Source organism: Varanus komodoensis, unplaced genomic scaffold (assembly GCF_004798865.1).
Source record: "Varanus komodoensis strain SLA01 unplaced genomic scaffold, ASM479886v1 scaffold6_2, whole genome shotgun sequence".
NCBI lineage: Eukaryota > Metazoa > Chordata > Lepidosauria > Squamata > Varanidae > Varanus > Varanus komodoensis.
In genome coordinates this window covers 3,645,550-3,664,565 of record NW_025336346.1, presented here as the reverse complement: position 1 = coordinate 3,664,565, position 19,016 = coordinate 3,645,550, and the positions used below count along the sequence as shown (strand labels likewise).

The 19,016-nt window shown below is 43.6% G+C and overlaps 1 protein-coding gene across 2 annotated transcripts in view; it reads left to right on the top strand.

The window, feature by feature from the left end:
- CACNA2D2 (calcium voltage-gated channel auxiliary subunit alpha2delta 2) overlaps nt 1–19,016 on the top strand; it is a 658,873-nt gene that overhangs the window by 60,424 nt on the left and 579,433 nt on the right. For both annotated transcript variants that reach the window (XM_044451244.1, XM_044451243.1), the window contains exon 2: nt 3,729–3,810. In XM_044451244.1, coding sequence (XP_044307179.1) covers nt 3,729–3,810 — 82 coding nt within the window. The remainder of the gene's footprint in view (nt 1–3,728; nt 3,811–19,016) is intronic.

The window sequence follows — 19,016 nt, the reverse complement described above, 5'->3', positions numbered from 1 at the left end:
CCCTATTGCTCCACCTTGAAATTAGTCTGATCCTTACCTGTTTAAACATGGAGCTTTCTGCCCTATCATGGTGAGTGTCACTCCAGGAAGCATGGCCATGTCAAAACACCTGCTCTCCTACAATGCCCTCTCTTGGCTCCTCGAAACCTTTTTCAGTGCTTTCCACTTGGGACATCATGGCAATAGGCTTTGTGCTTGAAACAGGACAAAACTGTACACATCTCAAGGCAGAGCACTAAAACAGGGAAATGTGTGCAAGATCTATGGCAAAGAAAAGGAGGTGTTACTGCTTCAGTGTAAGAGGAAGCACCAAAGTGGAGGATATTAGCAAGAACAGGGAAATTAGGGTTTCTGCCACTAAGCCCCCTGGGATACTTGCCAAAGTGGGATAGATGACTGAGGTGGACTGAGCGTGAAGCAAACCACAGCAACTACTAAGCAGGGAGTAACAGACAAGCCACTCATTCACTGTGGCTTCTTCCAAGGGTGGCTTAGTGTGATGTGCAGATTTGCCTACCGTTTCATGATTCTATCTACTCCCTTATATCTCAATTGTATTACATCTTGATTGGCACAATGGAGACAGTGCAGTCCCATGCAGCTGGTGTGCAACACATTTGCACACATAATGGCCCACCGTTTGTGTCCCTTACCGTTAGCTTATGGACCATTTTGCAAAATGACTAAAAGTTAACATTATCTTGAAAGGGAAATCTTTTTTTTTAAATGGCCCTTGTAACATGCCAGTTTAAAAAGGATGAATCATCCAATACCCAGATGAGGTAGATTAAAAAAATTGTTGTTTTCCTATATAATTAAATGGCAATGACATCTTGTACACTGGTTAATTTGAAAAATCACTCACTGATTTTTCAGGATGACTAGGTACCAGCAGTACAAGAACCTTGACCTGTTTGGGCACTATAACCTGTAATCTTAGAGAGGAAAGGAGTGGACAGATGTTGATGGGTACACAGGTTCTACAGGTGGATAGCTCTCAGTAGAAATTACCAGCTGTTCAGTCTGCTATAGGCATTCCAAAATCTGTTGCTGTTGACTACAGTGCAATGGTTTGTGTGATTTTATTTTCTATTCCTACATCTCAGGGAAATTGCATTGGTGCGTTCTTTCTCACTCATCTCAGTCCTCCTCCCTTCTCAAGTGGCAAAGGGCCAAAAATGATCACATTAATCTCTGTTTTCAAATACGTGTTTAGTTATATACATCCTTAAGCACAGGCTGTTGGGTTTAAAATAATATCCCCCCTCCACCACAATACTGGGAATGCCAACCAAATCAATCAGAAGCAACATGAGCCCCTCACCTTGGCAAGTCTCATAGCAGTGTCCAGATACCCATTTGAAGAGACATGGGAAAGTGGCCTGAGCAATAGAGTTCCCTTGCAGAAAGCTACCCAAATGTGAACAGGCCATGTGGCTGAGCATAACTGTATGAATGCTCAGACACTTGCTACTTAGTTGTCTGGGGTAAGTGCCTATTACAATGTTGATTGCTTGTAAGAATTATATTTTGCCTATGTTTTGATCTAAATCAAATAGTAGGTGTTTTGGTTCTTACATTCTTTGCCAACCATAATGCTAGGAATAGCAGGCCATGGTGTGGGTGGTTGCATTTATGTTCATTTTCCTGATCAAGGGAAACTTTGGAGGTGCCCCAACTCTTTTTGGTCAGTGGACACATTTTTAATTTTGAGTGAGTGTTGTGGGCACTTCCACAAAAGGTTGCCCTTGAGGGTTACTTTGCCAATTCATAAGATGTCTATTGTGGTAGACATAAAGATGTTATTTGTGTCACAAAATGCACAATCCTCAGAAGGCAAATTGGTGAAAAGTAACTTGCACAAGAATCCAAGTACAAGGCAGAAGTGGGTTTTGTGCTTCAAAATACAAAAACTACTTTTTCAAACCTGGATAAAGATGGCTCGAGAAGCTTGCTGGCCTCCCAATTAAAGAAGAGGTTTTAAAGATAAAGTAAAAATCAGGAGGGACAAAGTGTTTCCACTGATTGTCATTTCTGGTTTCTGTCTCTCTTCCTTCCCTTCCCCTCCCACATTTGGTAATGTAGCCTTGCAAACAGAATACATAACGAGTGTACAGAATACATTTGCCGTTGAAACATACCACCAATGTTAGTCACTTTTCCCACACCAGAACCTGAAGGAAATATACACATGTACACATGCGCAGTCCCTACTAGGTCTCCTCTTCTCTTACTCCAGAGGAGAGCTTGTTTACAAGCCAATAGTGGTTAAACCAGCAAGAACTGGCAACTGCTAGAATGTACCTGGAATATAATAGGTTATCTTTACATTTTCACTATGTATGGGTGTGAATTTTGGACAGTGAAGAAAGCTGACAGGAAGAAAATTGACGTGTTCAAAACATGGTGCTAGAGGAGAACATTACAAATACCTCAGACTGACAGAAAGACAAATAAGTGGGTCCTAGATCAAATCAAGCCAGAGCTTTCCCTAAAAGCAAAATTGACAAAACTAAAGCTGTCATACTTCAGGCACATCATGAGAAGGCAAGACTCACTGGAGAAGACAATCATGCCAGGGAAAATTGAAGGCAGGAGAAGAAGGGGAACTGTGAGATGGTTTGATTCCATAAAGGAAGCCAGAGCTTTGAGTTTAAAAGAACAGGGCATTCTGGAGGGCATTCATTCATAAGCCAGAGACAACTTGAGGGCACATCACAAGAAAAAATAGGAGAGGAAAGGCAAACATGCCAGAATTATGGTATATTCTCATCAGCAAAGAGAACTGCATTTGTTCAAGGTTCAGGGTTCTCAAGGTGGCAGCGGGGAAGTGATTTCCGGACTGGTAAAGAGACAGAAGACACCTCCCTCCTCTTGACTTTCCCTTGTTATGAGAAAAAGGACTAGGCTGCTGCTGTGCTATTTTCAGCTAAATGGTGGCAAGGGTGGGGGTGTGGGGAGCCTCGTAACATCCAGGTCAAGAGATTGGGAACAGGAAAAAGAAATCCACTAAGCATCTCTGTATAGTGGAAATGAAAGTGTGTGCATTTTTAACTATACAGCATGCATTTCCCCCACTCCCACAATTCTTCCTTCTGTCCCATTTCAGCTGACAAACCTTCCATGACTCTGGTGCTATAAGCCAATGGCTTAATTGTTAGGCTGCTATAATCTTCTTGATTTCCCATTTATTTAGGTCCTTCTGTGTGCCATGGCTTAGCTGTCCTTAGAATTTAATAAGTTCACAAGTTCAGTGGCTCTTGTTTGTTTGTTTAATGTCCTTTTCCTTTAATTCATGAACCTGATTGTAGCAAACCTAGGGCACGCTGCAAATATGTAGAAACCACCATATTTTGCAGAAGTCCTCTTTTGCTTCCAATCTGAGAGGCACTCAGCCACCTGGGTTTGCTGTTGAGTACAGAAGACCATCTAAAGGGTCTGCCTTGTCCCTCCAGCTCTGTGGTACATTTTTCTTGGCAGAGAAAAGAGTCAACCCTTTGCAGTTTCCATTTTAACTTTAATTTTTGTTCTCTGTGTATATGTAAAATGTTGGACAATGGTCGCCTCATAAGCATATCATCCTACTCCTATCTCTTAGCCATGCTTGGTGTTTTGCTGGAACCTCAGAAGGAGAATGTATAAGCTAAGCTTTGGCCACCAATGTGTAACCACCTTCTTCACATGCCTCCTTTACTGACTCAGGGTGTCTTCTGCCCCTTCTCTTGCAGGATGCAGTACTGGGCCAGAAGGCTGGAGCAAGAGATTGATGGTGTGATGAGGATATTTGGTGGTGTTCAGCAACTCAAACGGGTAAGTTTTGCCTTCTCTTGCCTTTTGTTTGGTTTCTCTGTGACAATATTTCTAGATAAAGCTGTCCACATCCAGGGAAACAGTGGCCATTTGTTACAGATAATGTCTGCTGTCCTGTGAACGTAGAGGATTTCAGCCAGAAAAATCTGTTTGGATCTGACTTTGCTATTTCCATCAGAGAACAATTCATGATTCTTCTTTTTGGTCAGTAAGGGCTTCAGAGTCTTGGATCACTCACTTTAGGTAGTGCTGCTGTCTCCTCTCATGGTCTCTGAAACCACAAAGCCACGCTATTGGAAGGGATGGGAAACCTTGGTCTCCAACAACAGAGATGAACCATAGTGAGCCTTAGACTAGTGATGGGCAACCTCAGGCCGTGAACCAAATCCTGCCCTCTGGGAGTCCCATTCAGAGTTACCCTCTTTCCTGGCCATACCCTCTTTCCCTGATCTCTGATCATTTGGTGGCTTTCCAGCATTTGCATATAGCTTTCTTTATTCTAAAAACCTTAAATGGCTCTCCTAAGGCTTTGTTCCTGGCAGTAAGAACTTTCATTTAAAATAGGCTGATAAATTAGGTTGAGAGCCAGTGTGGTGTGGTGGTTAAGAGCTCGGGTCTGGGACTCAGGCAATCTAGGTTCTGGTCCCTGCTTGGCAATGGAGCCAACTGGGTGACTTTGGGCCAGTCACAGACTCTCAGCCCAACCTACCTCACAGGGTTGTTGTTGTGGGGATAAGATTGAGAGCAGGAGAAGGAGAATGATGCCAGCCACTTTGAGTTCATTGTAAGAAAAAAGCAGGATATGAATCAAGTAAATTAATATTTTACCATTGGCCCTGCCTGGGACTAGAATGGGGCCCTGGGAAGCTTCTCTGAAACTGAACATGGTTCCTTACTCTTCCCTTCGGGTCATGTGTTCACCCTCCCTCTTTTCTTTCAGAGGTGCATGGAAGGGACTGGAACCATTCACTTCCAGTTTTAAATGAAGCACAGTTATTCACAAGGAAACTAAAATAAAAGATGTCTGAACTCAAGAACTATCCGTTTTTATTGTCTGATCTAAAACTGTGGTTGTTTCAGATAAGTCCTGTTATACCATGTAATCTCAGGGAGCAAGGCACTTCAAAAGAAGCTGCTTGCCTGCCAGGTTGCCTCAAATGGTTTGGGACCTTTTGCTGGGGTTTGACGTGTGCTGCCAGAAAGAACAAGCCCTGGTTTTGCATACGCACACACAAATGCACACGCACGCGCGCACACACCACTTAGAAAGCAAAGGAAAGTTTATTCAGCAGAAATTACAGAGCAGGCACACGCTTTTAACCTGATGTTGTCTAGGCAACAAATATTCCTACTGCATCCCAGTCTTACTCTATATTTTTAAAGAGATAAAGAGCTTCCTACCTGGCAGAGAGAGAAGTGAACTGATAAAAGAGAGGGGAGAAGGAGCCCATTACCTGTCCTGCAGGATAGACCCTCAACAGCAGTCCCTTGTGTGGGCAGGAACTGTGCAAGGTATCCATAGGCTGGTATGCCAGAACTGTGAGCTTGCTCACGTTCCTTTTCTAAGTCCCTGATCTTTATACTGTTTCTCTCTGTACCTGTCTCTATGAGAATGAGAAGTTTCTAGACCTATGCTGAGTGTTGGATGGGTGTTTGCTTCTTGATTGCTGCTTTTCTATGGGTAAAAAATTGAGTTGCCAGTTTCCAGATGCCTCAGGATAGTGGGTCATCCTCTTTGCAGAGTTGTTTTGCCTCCTCTCTCTGAGAGGAAATGTCTTATGCCTGCCCTTTTCTCTCCAAGAATTCCAGCACTCATAATTCACCATTCATTTACATCTCATTCACACTGGCTAGCCAAGGATAGTGGTTCTCTGCTTGTACTGAGCTTACTCAGCATGGCCCATGGCCTGAGAGCCTAAGCTCATGGCACTGCTTCATGGCCTGGGAGCTGGTCTTGATGGCGCTCATAGTGGGATATACACATGCTACAGTGCTGGTCTGCAAACCATGGCAATGAGTGAAGCACTGGCAATGAACTGGACTGAGCACCTCTGTGGAGGGCAAGTCTGACAGGGTGATCAGGACCTTGATCTTGGTCCTGGTGCCTACCTTGGAGGATTGTTCATAGCAACGGAAGCTGAGACAAATGGAAGTAACAGTATGAGGAAACTCAAAGCTAACAGTAGCCCCCAAGCAAAGCCCTCCTAGGAACCTCTATTTCTATGTATCTAAATGACACTTAGCACAGTCAGATCCATGATACCTGCATGAGCACTCTTGAGAATCAGCCCGTGCTTGCTTCATGTCATGACTCAGTCTCCTGGATCTTGGTGATTAAAAATAGCACTAAGGATGTCAGAGGAGATAAAGGCCTCCGACCTACAGATCTGTCACACACCATCATTGCAAATTTTCAATCTCGTTTTTGTTTCTCATGGCTTATTGTGTATGCTAGAGAGACAGAAAAACAAATGTGTGCGCTCTGGGAGAGAGAGATGCCTCTTTCTTTTTTAATTCTCGCCTAATTGATGCTTTGAATAGGAGCAGCAGCAATACATCTTCCCCTTTTTAGTTTTGTTCTTAATTTTGTTTCTTTGCTGTGTGTGGATATAGGTCTGTGCCTTGGTTATTGACTGAAATCTCATAACTGCTATGCTACATGAGGCATGACATTTATTGTCAGAAATATTGTGTCAGAAAATGTAATGGTGCTGAGTATTTTCCTGGACTACTGGCATACAAAAATATGGTTTTTAACTTTTCAGTTATTTTAGCAGGGGATATAGCAGTCTCCCTAGGAGGTGCTCTTGTTTCCCGTAATCATGAGCAACACTTACCAGGATTTTCTACGGCACACTTTTTAACCAGGTACTCATTCTAGTTTTGAAGAAATCAAGAATCCAGTTCTGGTGATTGCAATGAAGATGGGCCAGATGTTATCAGTTTTGGGCCAGTTATATCCAATTCCACAGAAAGAGAACCTGCAAAAGGCCTGTGAAATGTGTGCAGTGTGAAGTGCCATTGATACATGCTAGTAACCCTTCTCCTGCTCATTTTGAGATGTCGAGATAAATAGCAAAATGCTCCACATGATAGGCAAATGATTGGATCAGCCTTCTCCCTGTTAAATGTGTCCATAAGAGTCTTGAGTAAGAAGTATACTAAAGACTCATACGTTTTCATTCTTCATGTAAGAAAGTAGCCTGAATATGCACATTTCCTTTTTAGCAAATACCAAATGTGCTAAGCAAAGTACAGTGTTGCTACACCACAACTCACTTATTTTTTGTGACATTTCATTTGTCACACAATGATCCAGTCCACAATGGTAGACAGGCCATATGTGGGTTAACCTCTGGCAATATTATTTCTGTTTGGCTTTTTAAATTGGTGGTAAGGATCCTGCCATATTCTGTGATGAGTAATGATCTGATTGAAGAAGGAACTAAACGGAGGACGTTTCAGAGTTGCCTTCCCCTTTATCTTGCTCATATAACTCTGTCCTGACCTTCAGAGTCTTTCTGCTAGGGTGCATTCAGTTTATGTCATCCTTCTTTACTGTGGGCCATTGTCTGAACTAGATAGGTACTGATAGCTGACCGCCATTGATGGAGAGACAGATACCCTGATCTTGTCCTGTAACATCCTGGTTGTCAGTCCTGACAGGCTGGACACAAAAATATTTTCAAAGGACAACCTTCTCAGAGATGTAGTAGAAACATCTTCCCTAGAGACTATTAAGGAGATTCCAGATGTGTATATTGTCATTTATAATTTTAATCTAAGAGTTGGATGATTTTATGTATGCATGTATTTGAAGCATTTTTATACTGTTCCTTTAGTCGAATAACTCTCAGGACAGTTTACATCACATTAAAATAGTTTAAAATATAGCAGGCAATGCAAAAGTGGAATAAGCATTTCTAAAGTAAAACCAATAAAATTGTCACTTAATAATAAAACAGGATAGAAAACCAACTATATTATCCAATAACAAAAACAATACAAATTAATTAAATAATAAATGAACAGGCCAAACATAGTGTCTTATATAATAGGTAAACTAAAATAAGATACAATGTTTCAACAATTAAAATATTGAGAGAAGAAGGTTTTAACCCAATACCACCAAAAAAAAAAAAAAGATAAAGCATCAGCACCAGGTATAGCTTTCTGCAAAACTGGTTCAATAGCCAGCGTGCCACCACTGAAAAAGCCCTTCTCCAAGTTTCTAATATCTTTCACAGAAACCTCCCAGAGAAGCACTTCTGATTATTACCTTATGGTCCAGGCAGGCATGTATGACTTTGAAGAATCTGTTTGTTTGTTTAATTCATTTATCTACCACTTAATAACCTATAATCTAGAATTCTTTACTATAAATATTTCTGGTGCTTTATGGTTCAACATAGTAGGGGTTTTGTTTTGTTTTTTGGTTGATATACACCAGCCTAAGCACTGACTTCTTGGTGCAGTCAAATCTTAAGAAAATGAAGTCATCGCCAATCTGGTGGCATTCAGATATTTTGGACTTCAATTCCTGTCAACCTAGCCAGTATGAACTATGACAGGAATGCTGGCAATTACAGGCAAAAACATCTGGGAGGTACCAGGCTGAGGAAGGCTGTGATGTTGTCTTGTGTGCTGGGCAAAGCTAGTTGTTAATTAGTAAAATAAGAGGAATACCCTGTCTAATCCTGGAAACTCTGTGACTGTGACAATCATTCCCAGTAGCTGTTGCAACTCACCATCTGTTGCTGTGGGCTTCAGTATGAGAAATTATAGACTGTGATACTAGCAAGTGTGTTGATGTAAAACTGAACTTGTTTCACTTGTTACAAAAAAACACTGACGGTGTTACGTGCAAGCCTCACCACCTTGAGGGCTATTTTTAGACGAACTCATGATTTGCATAATCAGAACAAGCCACAGTGGCATGCTGTGAGCTCAGAGCAGTCCATGTGCTGTTTTAGGGTCATTGGGGGCTATCTAACCCTCCAAGAAACCATGCTGTCTGGGTTCAGATGACACTATAAGCTATGTGTACACAGAAAATGGAGGCACAAAGGGGACTGCTGCCCCCAGTCAAGGAGGGAGTGGATTGATGGTGTAATAGGCAATTTCACCCAGCCTTCCAAGCTCCAGCTATTCTTTACCAACCTTTTCAAACCAATTGGAGTGTTTCTGAGCAGCCATTGAAATGGTAATTGAAAATGGACTCATCAAAATGGGATGAAAAATGATTCTTTCATTCTTTATTGCCACTTACCTTGCTTTTCACAGTCAGCCAAAGGATATGCTGTAGGAACCCGCTCAAGAGCTTAATGTTGGAGTAATGAAAGGATGGAATCATTAATCGGGTGGGGGGCACATTGACACTGGATTCATATGGCCAGGTTCACATGATCGTGCGTCGGGGGGAGAAGTTTCATTGTGGCTTCTTCTCCCCCACCCTCTGCGTATCAGTCACACCCTGCACAACCTACCTAATGCCTTCCTGATGCATGGCTCCGTACATTGTCCAAGCCCAGCAAGATGTGTGACTGGTGGCTTGTTGAGGGGTTCTGAAGTGGTTTCAGAGCCACCCCCTGCCCAGGCATCTTGGGAAGCCTTCCCAGACAATTTGGGAAGCCATGTGCTCTGAGGCTAATAAGGCACACCATGTGGCATCCAGCTGGGCACATGGGGACAAGGAATGAACTCATGATGGTGTCTTTTCCTTCTGTGATTGTGTGAACCTGGCCACTCTCTCTCTCTGCTCCTGGATCTAGCTGGGATTGGATATGAATGCCTTCCTAGTTAAAGTCTGATTGTGTGATTCCCTGATCCTGACTGGTTCTCTTCACATACCAGCAGCCGGAGTGAGCCCTCATCATCGCTACTTTTACCGATTCCTTTATAATATTTATGGCCTGCCTTTTTTAACTTCCAAAGAGCTCAAGATGGCTTATTTAATCTTCCTCCCCATCTCAATCTCATCCTCACAACAACCACCCTGTGAAGTAGGTTGGGCTGAGAGTTGATGACTGACCCAGTCCCCCAATAAGCTCCATGGCAGAGCAGGGACTAGAACCTGCGGACCCTGAGTACCAGTCCTGCATTCATAACCACTACGCCACACCAGCTCTCTTAACTTCCTGAGATAAGGTGGGGTGGGCAGGGGAGGGGAGGGAAGGGCACTGCAGAGCCCCGCAGACCTCTCTCTCCCCAGTTAAGAAGCCAAATTATTTTGACTAAATAATCCAGGATTTCCTATTTCCAGAGTGACTTTGAGGCTGGGATTAGCCACCGGTTACTATGCCAGATCACTGTTTCCTGAAGCTCCTTCCACATTAATAAGCATACCAGATGGGGGTTTGCTGGGGAACACGAGAAGAAGGGGAGAACGTCGCAGTTATACAGGCCTTCCTCTTCTGCCATTCCAGCCATTTAGTGCAATATGTGTCTCTGACTGTGCTTCGTGCTTGTTTTCTCTATTTCTCTGTCTCAGTGGTAGCAGGGGCACAAGCAGCATTGCCATGCGCTCAGTCCCATGTCCTTCTCATCCAGTGATAGCCTGCTGTGTAATGGGGAGTACCAGCTTCTTCCCTTGCGCTGTGATAAGGAAAACACCTAGTCCATCAAGAGGTCCAGATGGCCTGAACACGTGCGCCATGGACTGGGAGTGGTGCGCAGCTTGTTGGCAGTGCTCAACAGCCGGTTAGCCTGGGGCTGAGCAACATTCGATCCTCCTCAACAGGTGCTGCTGAAGCTCAAAAGCAGCCACGGAGGGGGCAGGGAAAGCAATCACTAGCCAACTGCTCAAGCGTTTCGGGGGAGAGAGGCTCCTTCTCTCCTTTTGAAATGGAGGCCCTACGCTGGAGAACCATGCCATTTGTATCTTGTCTGGGGAGGGCCTGGCGGTGAATGTGGGAGACCGGAGAGAGCTGGCTGGAGTGCCTCTCTAACTGACTTGACATTTCATTTCTCTTAAGTGGCTTTTCACACACGTTCACTGCATTAGTATTTTTATTCTCTGTTGTGGTTCTGTTCCTTGGCTAATTGCCTCATGCTGGCAGCCTGGCATGCCTGCTTGCCATGTAGTTCTGCTCTTTATTAATTTTGGTGCCTCTGAAGGTGAGGGAGGGCTTAAAAGTCATGCCCTGGGCTTCCGGGAGCATGCAGAGGCTGCCTTGCCTCTGTCTTGACCTGCAGCTCCACCTGCTGTTTTCAGGCTGGCTCACTCACCAGTGTGCCCCAGCCTGTCTTTCTTTCCGTTCCGTTCCGTTCCGTTCCTCCCTCCCTCCCTCGTGCCATCTTGGCACAGTGCTTATTTGGGGAGGGAAGAATTGGGTGTGACTGGGATGTACCTCTGCATCCTACTGGCCACATGCATCCACATTCAGCCAGTGGACATCCGCCCCATGAGGCTATGGCAGAAGGGGTTGAAAACAGGGCTAGCCACAGGGGTACAGCCTGGCCAACCTACGCACCGACATCAGCCCTTGGTTCTGTTGGGTGGCTCAAAACTTAAGCTTTGGGTGATAGCTGGGCTTTCCTTTTGGTGAAGTAAAGCCATTCTGATTCTGCCAGACAAATCCCATTAAATGGGGGTGCGGGGGACTTAAAGATAGATTGAAACCTGAAGCAGGAGCTGCTTGCTGTTGTTATATGGGCCAGGGAATGTTCTTTGATCTGCTCTGAGCTACTGTGGCTTTTTTTTTCTCCTCTGGCTGATAACCAAAGTACAGTCGTTACCTCCTTTAGACAAGACTACATGGGGATTCAAATGACGAATTCCTGACTCTACTGTGTGTGCACACACAAGCACGCACTCACATATACTTTTCCAAGTACGCCGCATGCTCAAGTCCAGACAAAATGTGGTGATCTGCTATGCAGATTCACCTTAATTCAGAAAACCAACTTTCCCTCTATTCTTTCCAGCCTTATCTTTCAGAACATTTCATGAAGTGAAACTTTATATTAGGGAGGTGGTAAATGGTGATGGATTCTGGACAGTTTACATTTTGTCACTGCATGAAGATTAAAATGTGGCTTTGCTGAGCTGAAAGTCAAGAGCATCAGCGCAATGTCACTAGAGCTCCTGTAAGAATATTGATAAAAAGAAAAAGAGAAGAAACACATTTTTTCACACGATAAAGCTACTTTTAATGCTTAAGACAGGCATCCAGTTTTCAGTGGTGATAATTTACAGGAATAGCTGTGATATTTCTGTTGCCAGAGACTTTATCTGGAGCCAAGCATTGCTTTACTTGTGACCCTGAAGCCCTGAGCATAATATACTAAGGGGGTATTAAGAGTTGATGAGATTTGCTTTTATTCTGCTGCTTTTCTGGTGGAATAGATGAACTGAGGTCTGGTAAATGTCCTAACTGTACCATTCAGTGGAATTTTGATTAGACTGAATGGGTCGAGTGGAGGGGGGAGCGTGCCTTGGATCTGTGCAGAGTGACTGATGCCCTTGCCTTGTCGCTTGTGCATCCTTTTGCAGTCACTGCCCAAACTCTGCTAACTCTCTCACCCAGCTGACTGCACTGCTTCTGCATCCATTGCAGAAATACCTCCAACCAGCACGAGCAGGTTATAGTCTTGAACACTAGTCAGGAAGCCTGTCTACTGTGACCTATAAACTGAGGGCAGGAAACTTGTAGCCCTCCAGATGTTTTGGCCTTCACAAGGGCCATGATTGGCTACACTAGCTAGGATTCGTGGAAGTTGCAGCCCAAAACATCTGGAGAGCACCCTCCCCCGATTATATGTGATTTCTATGAATCAATGATGCAGTCAAATCACAGGGCAATTGTACCTTCCTGGAGAGCGATTTACCTGAATTGAAGATGTTTGTTACTTATATATGCACCCTGCAGGCCATACTAGTAAATGTCAGTGATCTGCCATTGCCACTGTAGGTCTGGTGTCATCTGCTTTGACAAGAGGATGCACAGCATCACAGATATGTGATCCATTCTCTTCTCCGGAAGTTCTGTTTCCAGTCTGCTTCTGCATGTAAAATTCCATTTGTTCTCTTTTGTGCAGTGACTTCATTAGAAAAGGAAAAGCAGGCTCAGTTGTATTACAGTGTGAAGGAAGCTGGGGAAGAGTCTCACCCCCTTCCTCTTCATCCCTTCCCTCCACTTAGAGCTGCATGGCTATCCATCCTGGGAGATGTCAGAGGAGCATATGTTCCAATGTTTTGTTCATTTGCATAATGAGGCTAATGTGTATGCATAATACATAACAAGTATCTGCATGGAAAGGTTGGTTGTGTAGTTCTTGTGCCCCTTGTTAAATTCTCTCTAGTCAGGAATGGGGGTAGGAGAATCAGCACAATCTCAACTCATCGAGGTGCTTTGAGTTCCAAGCTCAATCTGCCTGAGTCCCATTTTTTATTACAATCGGTTTTTCTGTTCATTTGAAGAGGGAAAGTGTACAGTTTGGAACAGTTTTTGAAAGCGCGCGCGCGCGCGCGCGCGCACACACACACACACACACACACACACACACAGGTATACTCTATCATTCATGAAATAAAACATTAAACTGTAAATTTGAGGGATGGGGAGGGGAAGTATGCACTTTGAAGTGCACTTTTTAAAAATGCAAGTGCAAGAATATATAAACTCTCCCCTCAAAATGTCTTCATAGTTGCGTTTGCATTCAGTGGTGTAATCAAGGTTTGCCAAACCAAAACCAAATTTAATTCTTGTGCATCCCTAGCCAGGAATGCAAATCCTTCATTATATGATGGTGAGAAAAGAAGATAGATACAGGTGGGCTCTCTGATGGATGGAGAGTATCTCTTGCAGGTATCCTAATCACAATAGTATAGAAAAGGAGTAAAAAGTAGTTTTAGTGTGTTTTGGACCATTGGCTTGAGGCAAGAAATGAATCTGAGTGTCTTACATTTTTCATCATTACTCTGCTTTTGTTCTTAGTCTGATAATTGAAATAGCAGTTTTCTATTCTCCTATCCTATCCTTTTCAATTCTACTTTTCTTTTTAAGGTGGGGTGAGCAGTATATGGAATGCTTTGCAATCTGGTTGAGTTATCACTATCCTGAGAGTCTGGCACTGTCTCCACACTTGGCCATCCTACTGCTGAGACTGGCTCATTTTGAATAGCGCGAGTCCCAATACAGATCTTTTGGGAATGTATTCAGACTTTTGGGGGACAAATCCCTGTGGGACTTGCATCCCCCAACTGTGTAAAAAGAATGTGTTAATCGGCTGCTTCTTTTTCTTTAATTGGTTACTAATCCAAGATAGGATCCACCCTCTTTTCCCATGACAGTTACATTTATATAGGAGCCTTTGATGAAGGGCTTTGCTTAAAGCTCTGCAGAAGTGGATTGTTGTACAACAACCAGCAGTTGTTATTAAAGAGAACGGAAATGTATGCATACCTGGAACTGATCATGGAAGACTAAAATCAGTATTGAATTTAGGTGAACTACTTCAGGAGCAACCTATAGCCATATTGTACGGCACCATTAATGTTGGTAATACTAGCAGCAGTTACACTGATTTCCAGGCATTCTTCCACCGAGCCCAGGGTAGCATGCTTGGTGTTATCCCATTTTTATTTTTACTTCATAACAGCTGTGGAAAAGCTGAAGATCAGTGACTGAGTTAGGATTATCTTGTGACCTTCTTGGCTGAGTAGGAATTAAACCCCAGATTTCTGGATCCACATCCGGCTCTCTAGTCAGTACATCATGCATCTTTGGACACATTCTCCAGCATAATTGTATATATCTAAATATATGTGCAGGAAGAGATGAGCTGTCCCATGGGCAGTGTCAGAGGATGTTCCAGTAGGGCTGTGCCCCAAATCTTTGCTGTTGGCCCTGAACTTTTCAGCAGGCTTTGCAGAAGTTTTTCCTCCCGTTTTTGCTCTGGGTGTAGGGGAGGGGATGTTAAGGACATGTGTATGTGGTTGGGGGGCGGGGGAGGCTAAAGGAGCATTTATTTGTTTGTTTGTAGGAGGCAGTAGGTGAATTGTCCTTTCTGAGTGGCTGCCCTATTTGAGTTGGACAGGAAAGGTGGCATTTGAGAGGGGAATAGCCTTTTCTGTACTTCTAAGCCCCATTTTTGAGTTTGGAAAGGCAGGCCTGCCTTCCCTTCTATGGTGGTGTTTTGCTGATGATCTGCATGCATTCACTGATGCAAACTAGCACATGCAAATCTGTGCAAGTTTGTGCTTTAGGCCACAGTCCCAGATACTCTTTGGTATCTATCACTGCCCCAATTTGTCCTGTACAATAACTCTTGTCTAGAATATTAGGATCTCATGTTTCCATTTTGTGGAAATGGTGAAAATGGTGTGAATGTTCATCATCTCATACAATGCCAGAGAAATTTGGGAATGGAGAATATAAATATAAATATATATTCAAGATTCTTGAGATTAAAAGTATGATGTATCTTCCATGGGAGTACATACGTCATCTCCCTGTTCAGTGAACAAAGTTGAGTTGACATTGGGCCATTGGGTCAGTGATGAATAGTCGTCTCCATGTATGCTTGATATTGATCTATCCCAGATCCCCTTTGTGGCTTGGGAAATGGTGTGAGGTTTGTAACGCTGCCTTGTGATTTAGGAGCATGTAGCCCTTGGTAAAGAAAATTCCAAAAGTCACAAAAAATGACATTTGTGACATTACCTCATTTATTAAAAAGTACATTTCTGGGCTTGTTCATGGGTTCATAGAACATTAGTGCCTACCTCAGCTAGTTGTACACCTGAAGTAAAATGTCATTTCAGTTTCAGTTGTGCAGATATGACATGACCCTTCCCATTTCTTTTCTGCTGAAGTTCATTTTTAACTTCTCCTAAATGAGAGTTGGGGGAGGTGCGGAGGAAACAGGAAAGTGGTCTTTTGAAGCAGCTGCTCCAAACTGCTTCATGGTAATGCCAGTTCTGCAAAACATGATGCTTTTCTGCAACAATATTCATACTGGGAGATGCATATATTCCACAATCCCAGCTCACTCTTCAAAATGAAGTGGGTTTCTTGTTCTTACTCCAGTCCCTTGGAAGCCAAATAGATGCATCCTGGGCCATCAATAAAGCTCACCTCCTTAAAAATATGGATATATTATTGTTTAATGGATATTTAATTGTTTTATTATTCTCTCCATATGGCTCTTTTCCTTTGAGCTCAGCATGGGAACTGATGTCGCTTGGGAGGCAAATTCCTGCGAGCTACGCTGATAACTGATAATGCAGCTTCATTGTTGGTCAAGAATCAAAATAAATAAATCTTAACAATTCCATCGTAACTACTGCTTCTCTTTTCTTTCTCTGACAGAATGCTACTTGGAAGGAAAACTGTTTTTAGCCTTCTTGGTGAGGCTCCTGTTGCCAAGTTTAGGGACCCTGTTCTCCACATGGGAGATACTTACTCTCCTGTTCCCTCCAGTGATAAAACATGACGTAGTGTTAGTTGGCCTGAGTCAAAGAGTGAAGTAATAATCTAATGGTGTTGAGAGGAAAGTGCCATTCCCAGTGGAGTGGGGAACTAGCCAAGTGCAAGCCACCTTAAGGGTAAAGTCTCATGCTCACTTAACTGGGACTAAGTCTGTCTGAACCCAGTGGGGTTTACTTCTGGACAAGGTATAGGTTTACATTGCTCCATATATGCTGCCTAAAGCCAGTATTATATGTGCACTGCTCCTGGGAGGCTTTTTGGCTGTGAAGTGGGATAAAAATGCTTTAAATAGACAATACGCTCTGTGTGAGAGGTGGGAGGCTTATAGAGTTGCACATGATGTTGCGGGGAGAGATGGAGAGAGAGTTCTCTCCCCTTTTCACAGGACGTGCTACTTAAACAGTAGCAGTCACTACTGCAGCATGGCATGATGCTGTCCAGCTTTGAAAGGGGATTAGGTCAAGTCATACCAGGCAGCTCTGCCAATGACTATTCGCCATCATCGCTAAATGAGAAAGGGCCAGGTTCAGAGGAAGTATGCCGGGAGGGAACACTAGGAGGCAGCGTTGTCTTCTTGCCCTGCTTGTGGGCTTCCTTGAGGCATCTACTTGGACCATGATGGAAACAGGAGGCCGGACTGCCGAAACTTTTGGCTTGTCCTTATGCACTTGCACTGTTTGCTGCCTTTATATAATGTTCCCCTCATTGTAGTAGATGTCATCTGTGCCACAAACAGCACCCATTTGCTGCTCACAGATTCTGTTTTGCACTCTGCCCATATTGGTTGCTATTTCCTCGTCCCTTTCAGACCTGCTCTTTGCTTTTCTTTCCTTGCCTCCCTTGCGTGCCTGGTTTGTCTATGGTGAAAGCACTTCAGCGGTTTTCTCTGACTGGTGTTTTTGCCTGGTTCTTCAGCTGGAAGCATCTGCCTGGAGGGAAGCAGGTGTCATGTGCTTGCACAGGGACAAGGTGCCAAAACACGTGCAACCAGTTTATTGTGCCAATGGGAATTTTTGCTCAGACAGTGAAGATGAGGGGGCTTGGGAATGTCAGCAAGTCCCAGTATCAAATCAAGGTCGGGGAACACCTGGGGGGCAGGGAGGGGAGTTGTTAGTCCAGGTGGGTGGAAGTGATGGCCAACTGGCCCATGGGAACAGGGAGATAGCATAGACAGTCGGGGATGATGAGAGCCCTGATCTATAGGGGGAGGAGTTTGGAACTGGACAGGTTTTGCAGCAACAGTTGATTAGTCAGCCTGACATACAGGTCCCCCCCTAAAGGAGGTGATGCTGATTACTAGGAGACAACACAGGCAGGAGATTGAGATGACAGAGAAATGGGAGGAGTGCCAACAGGCGAGGTTTCAAACAGCCCTGCCTGCGGGGTGGCACAGGAGGAAAGGGGGCTAAGGAGTTTGGGGACTGAGTGGTGCTAGAGAGGGCTCGACACTTCACCCTGTGTGAACTCAGAGATGCATGCTAATGGAGATGTGTAACAATAAAGCCTTGTGAAAAGACGCTCTGAAGCAGCATGTTTACTTGGGAGGAGAACCACACTTTATGACAGGAAGATTCAGGGCCCCTCCAGGATGCCTAGGAAAGAAGCTTAAGTTATCATATCTGCAGACCTTAATGAAATTTTGCCTTTTGTGAGAAAAAGCTGGCCAGATGAGATTTCTTCCAGAAAAGCAACTGAGTACAAAAGAAGAAGAAAATACCCTAAATAGACTGTTTGGCCCAGGATTGCTCTGCTGTACTAAAGGATGCCTGTTAATGCTCCAAGTTAAATGTTGGCAAGCCTGTTGTAGGGAAACCCTGTACATGGGAAGAAGGAGATTTATGGTTAGACTTCCTTGCACACATTATTTGATCTAAATTTCTCTTCTGCACATCTGTCTTTGCACGTCTGTTAACACAAGCAATAGAGAATATTTTTTGAATGAAGGATAGTCAAACTAAAGTTTTCAGAGGCACGCAAGTTCTCACAGTATACGCAGTCTATAACTTCTTCAAAAGAAATTAATTGTACTTCTTAAATTCAGAGCCACAAATCCATTGAATCCAAGGCTATAGCACAATTCAGGCATCATGCCAATCCAGGATTTTCATTAATCATCATTCAGAAACCAAATTGTGGTTTGAACTTGCAAACCCACAGGAAGCCATTCTTTTAAAGTCTTGCTTTCCCCATTTGTTCAATGCACCATGATAACAGGCTGTCCATTCAGATATCAAAATCAACTGTCATTACCACTGCGTCCACTTCAATGCATAATTTGTCAATTGTGTGTTTGTCAAGATTTTATCAAGTTGTCACGATTAAGCCAAACCCTAGTTAAGCCTTCCTAACCATCATTTGCCACGAGGCTCCAGTTGGGCCTGTGTCTGTATGCCATACAGTTATGGCCTCCTAATTGTGGAGATTTTTTATGTAAATTGTCTTCCTGTGCTTTTCTCATAGAAGTGGAGGAGATAATTGCGTTTTTGGAGAACAGGCTGCTTTTCCTGAAGCATTTGTTCCAGATAAGGGCATTTTGGGGTACCCATCTGATGTTGAGTAATGCTGAAGCTTGGTGATGTAGTTATGGAGGGAGGAAAAGAAATCCTCTGGAGTCCTTTAATGGCCGTTCTAACGAAATATGTCAGCCTATGCATGCATTTGCCAGAGATATGGGTTCTTCTTATTTTTATGGGACTGAAACTGCAAAAGATCTTGTTGGAAGTAGTCCTGAATTGACATTTAGTGGGGCTTGTGTTACTGAAGTTTTCTGGC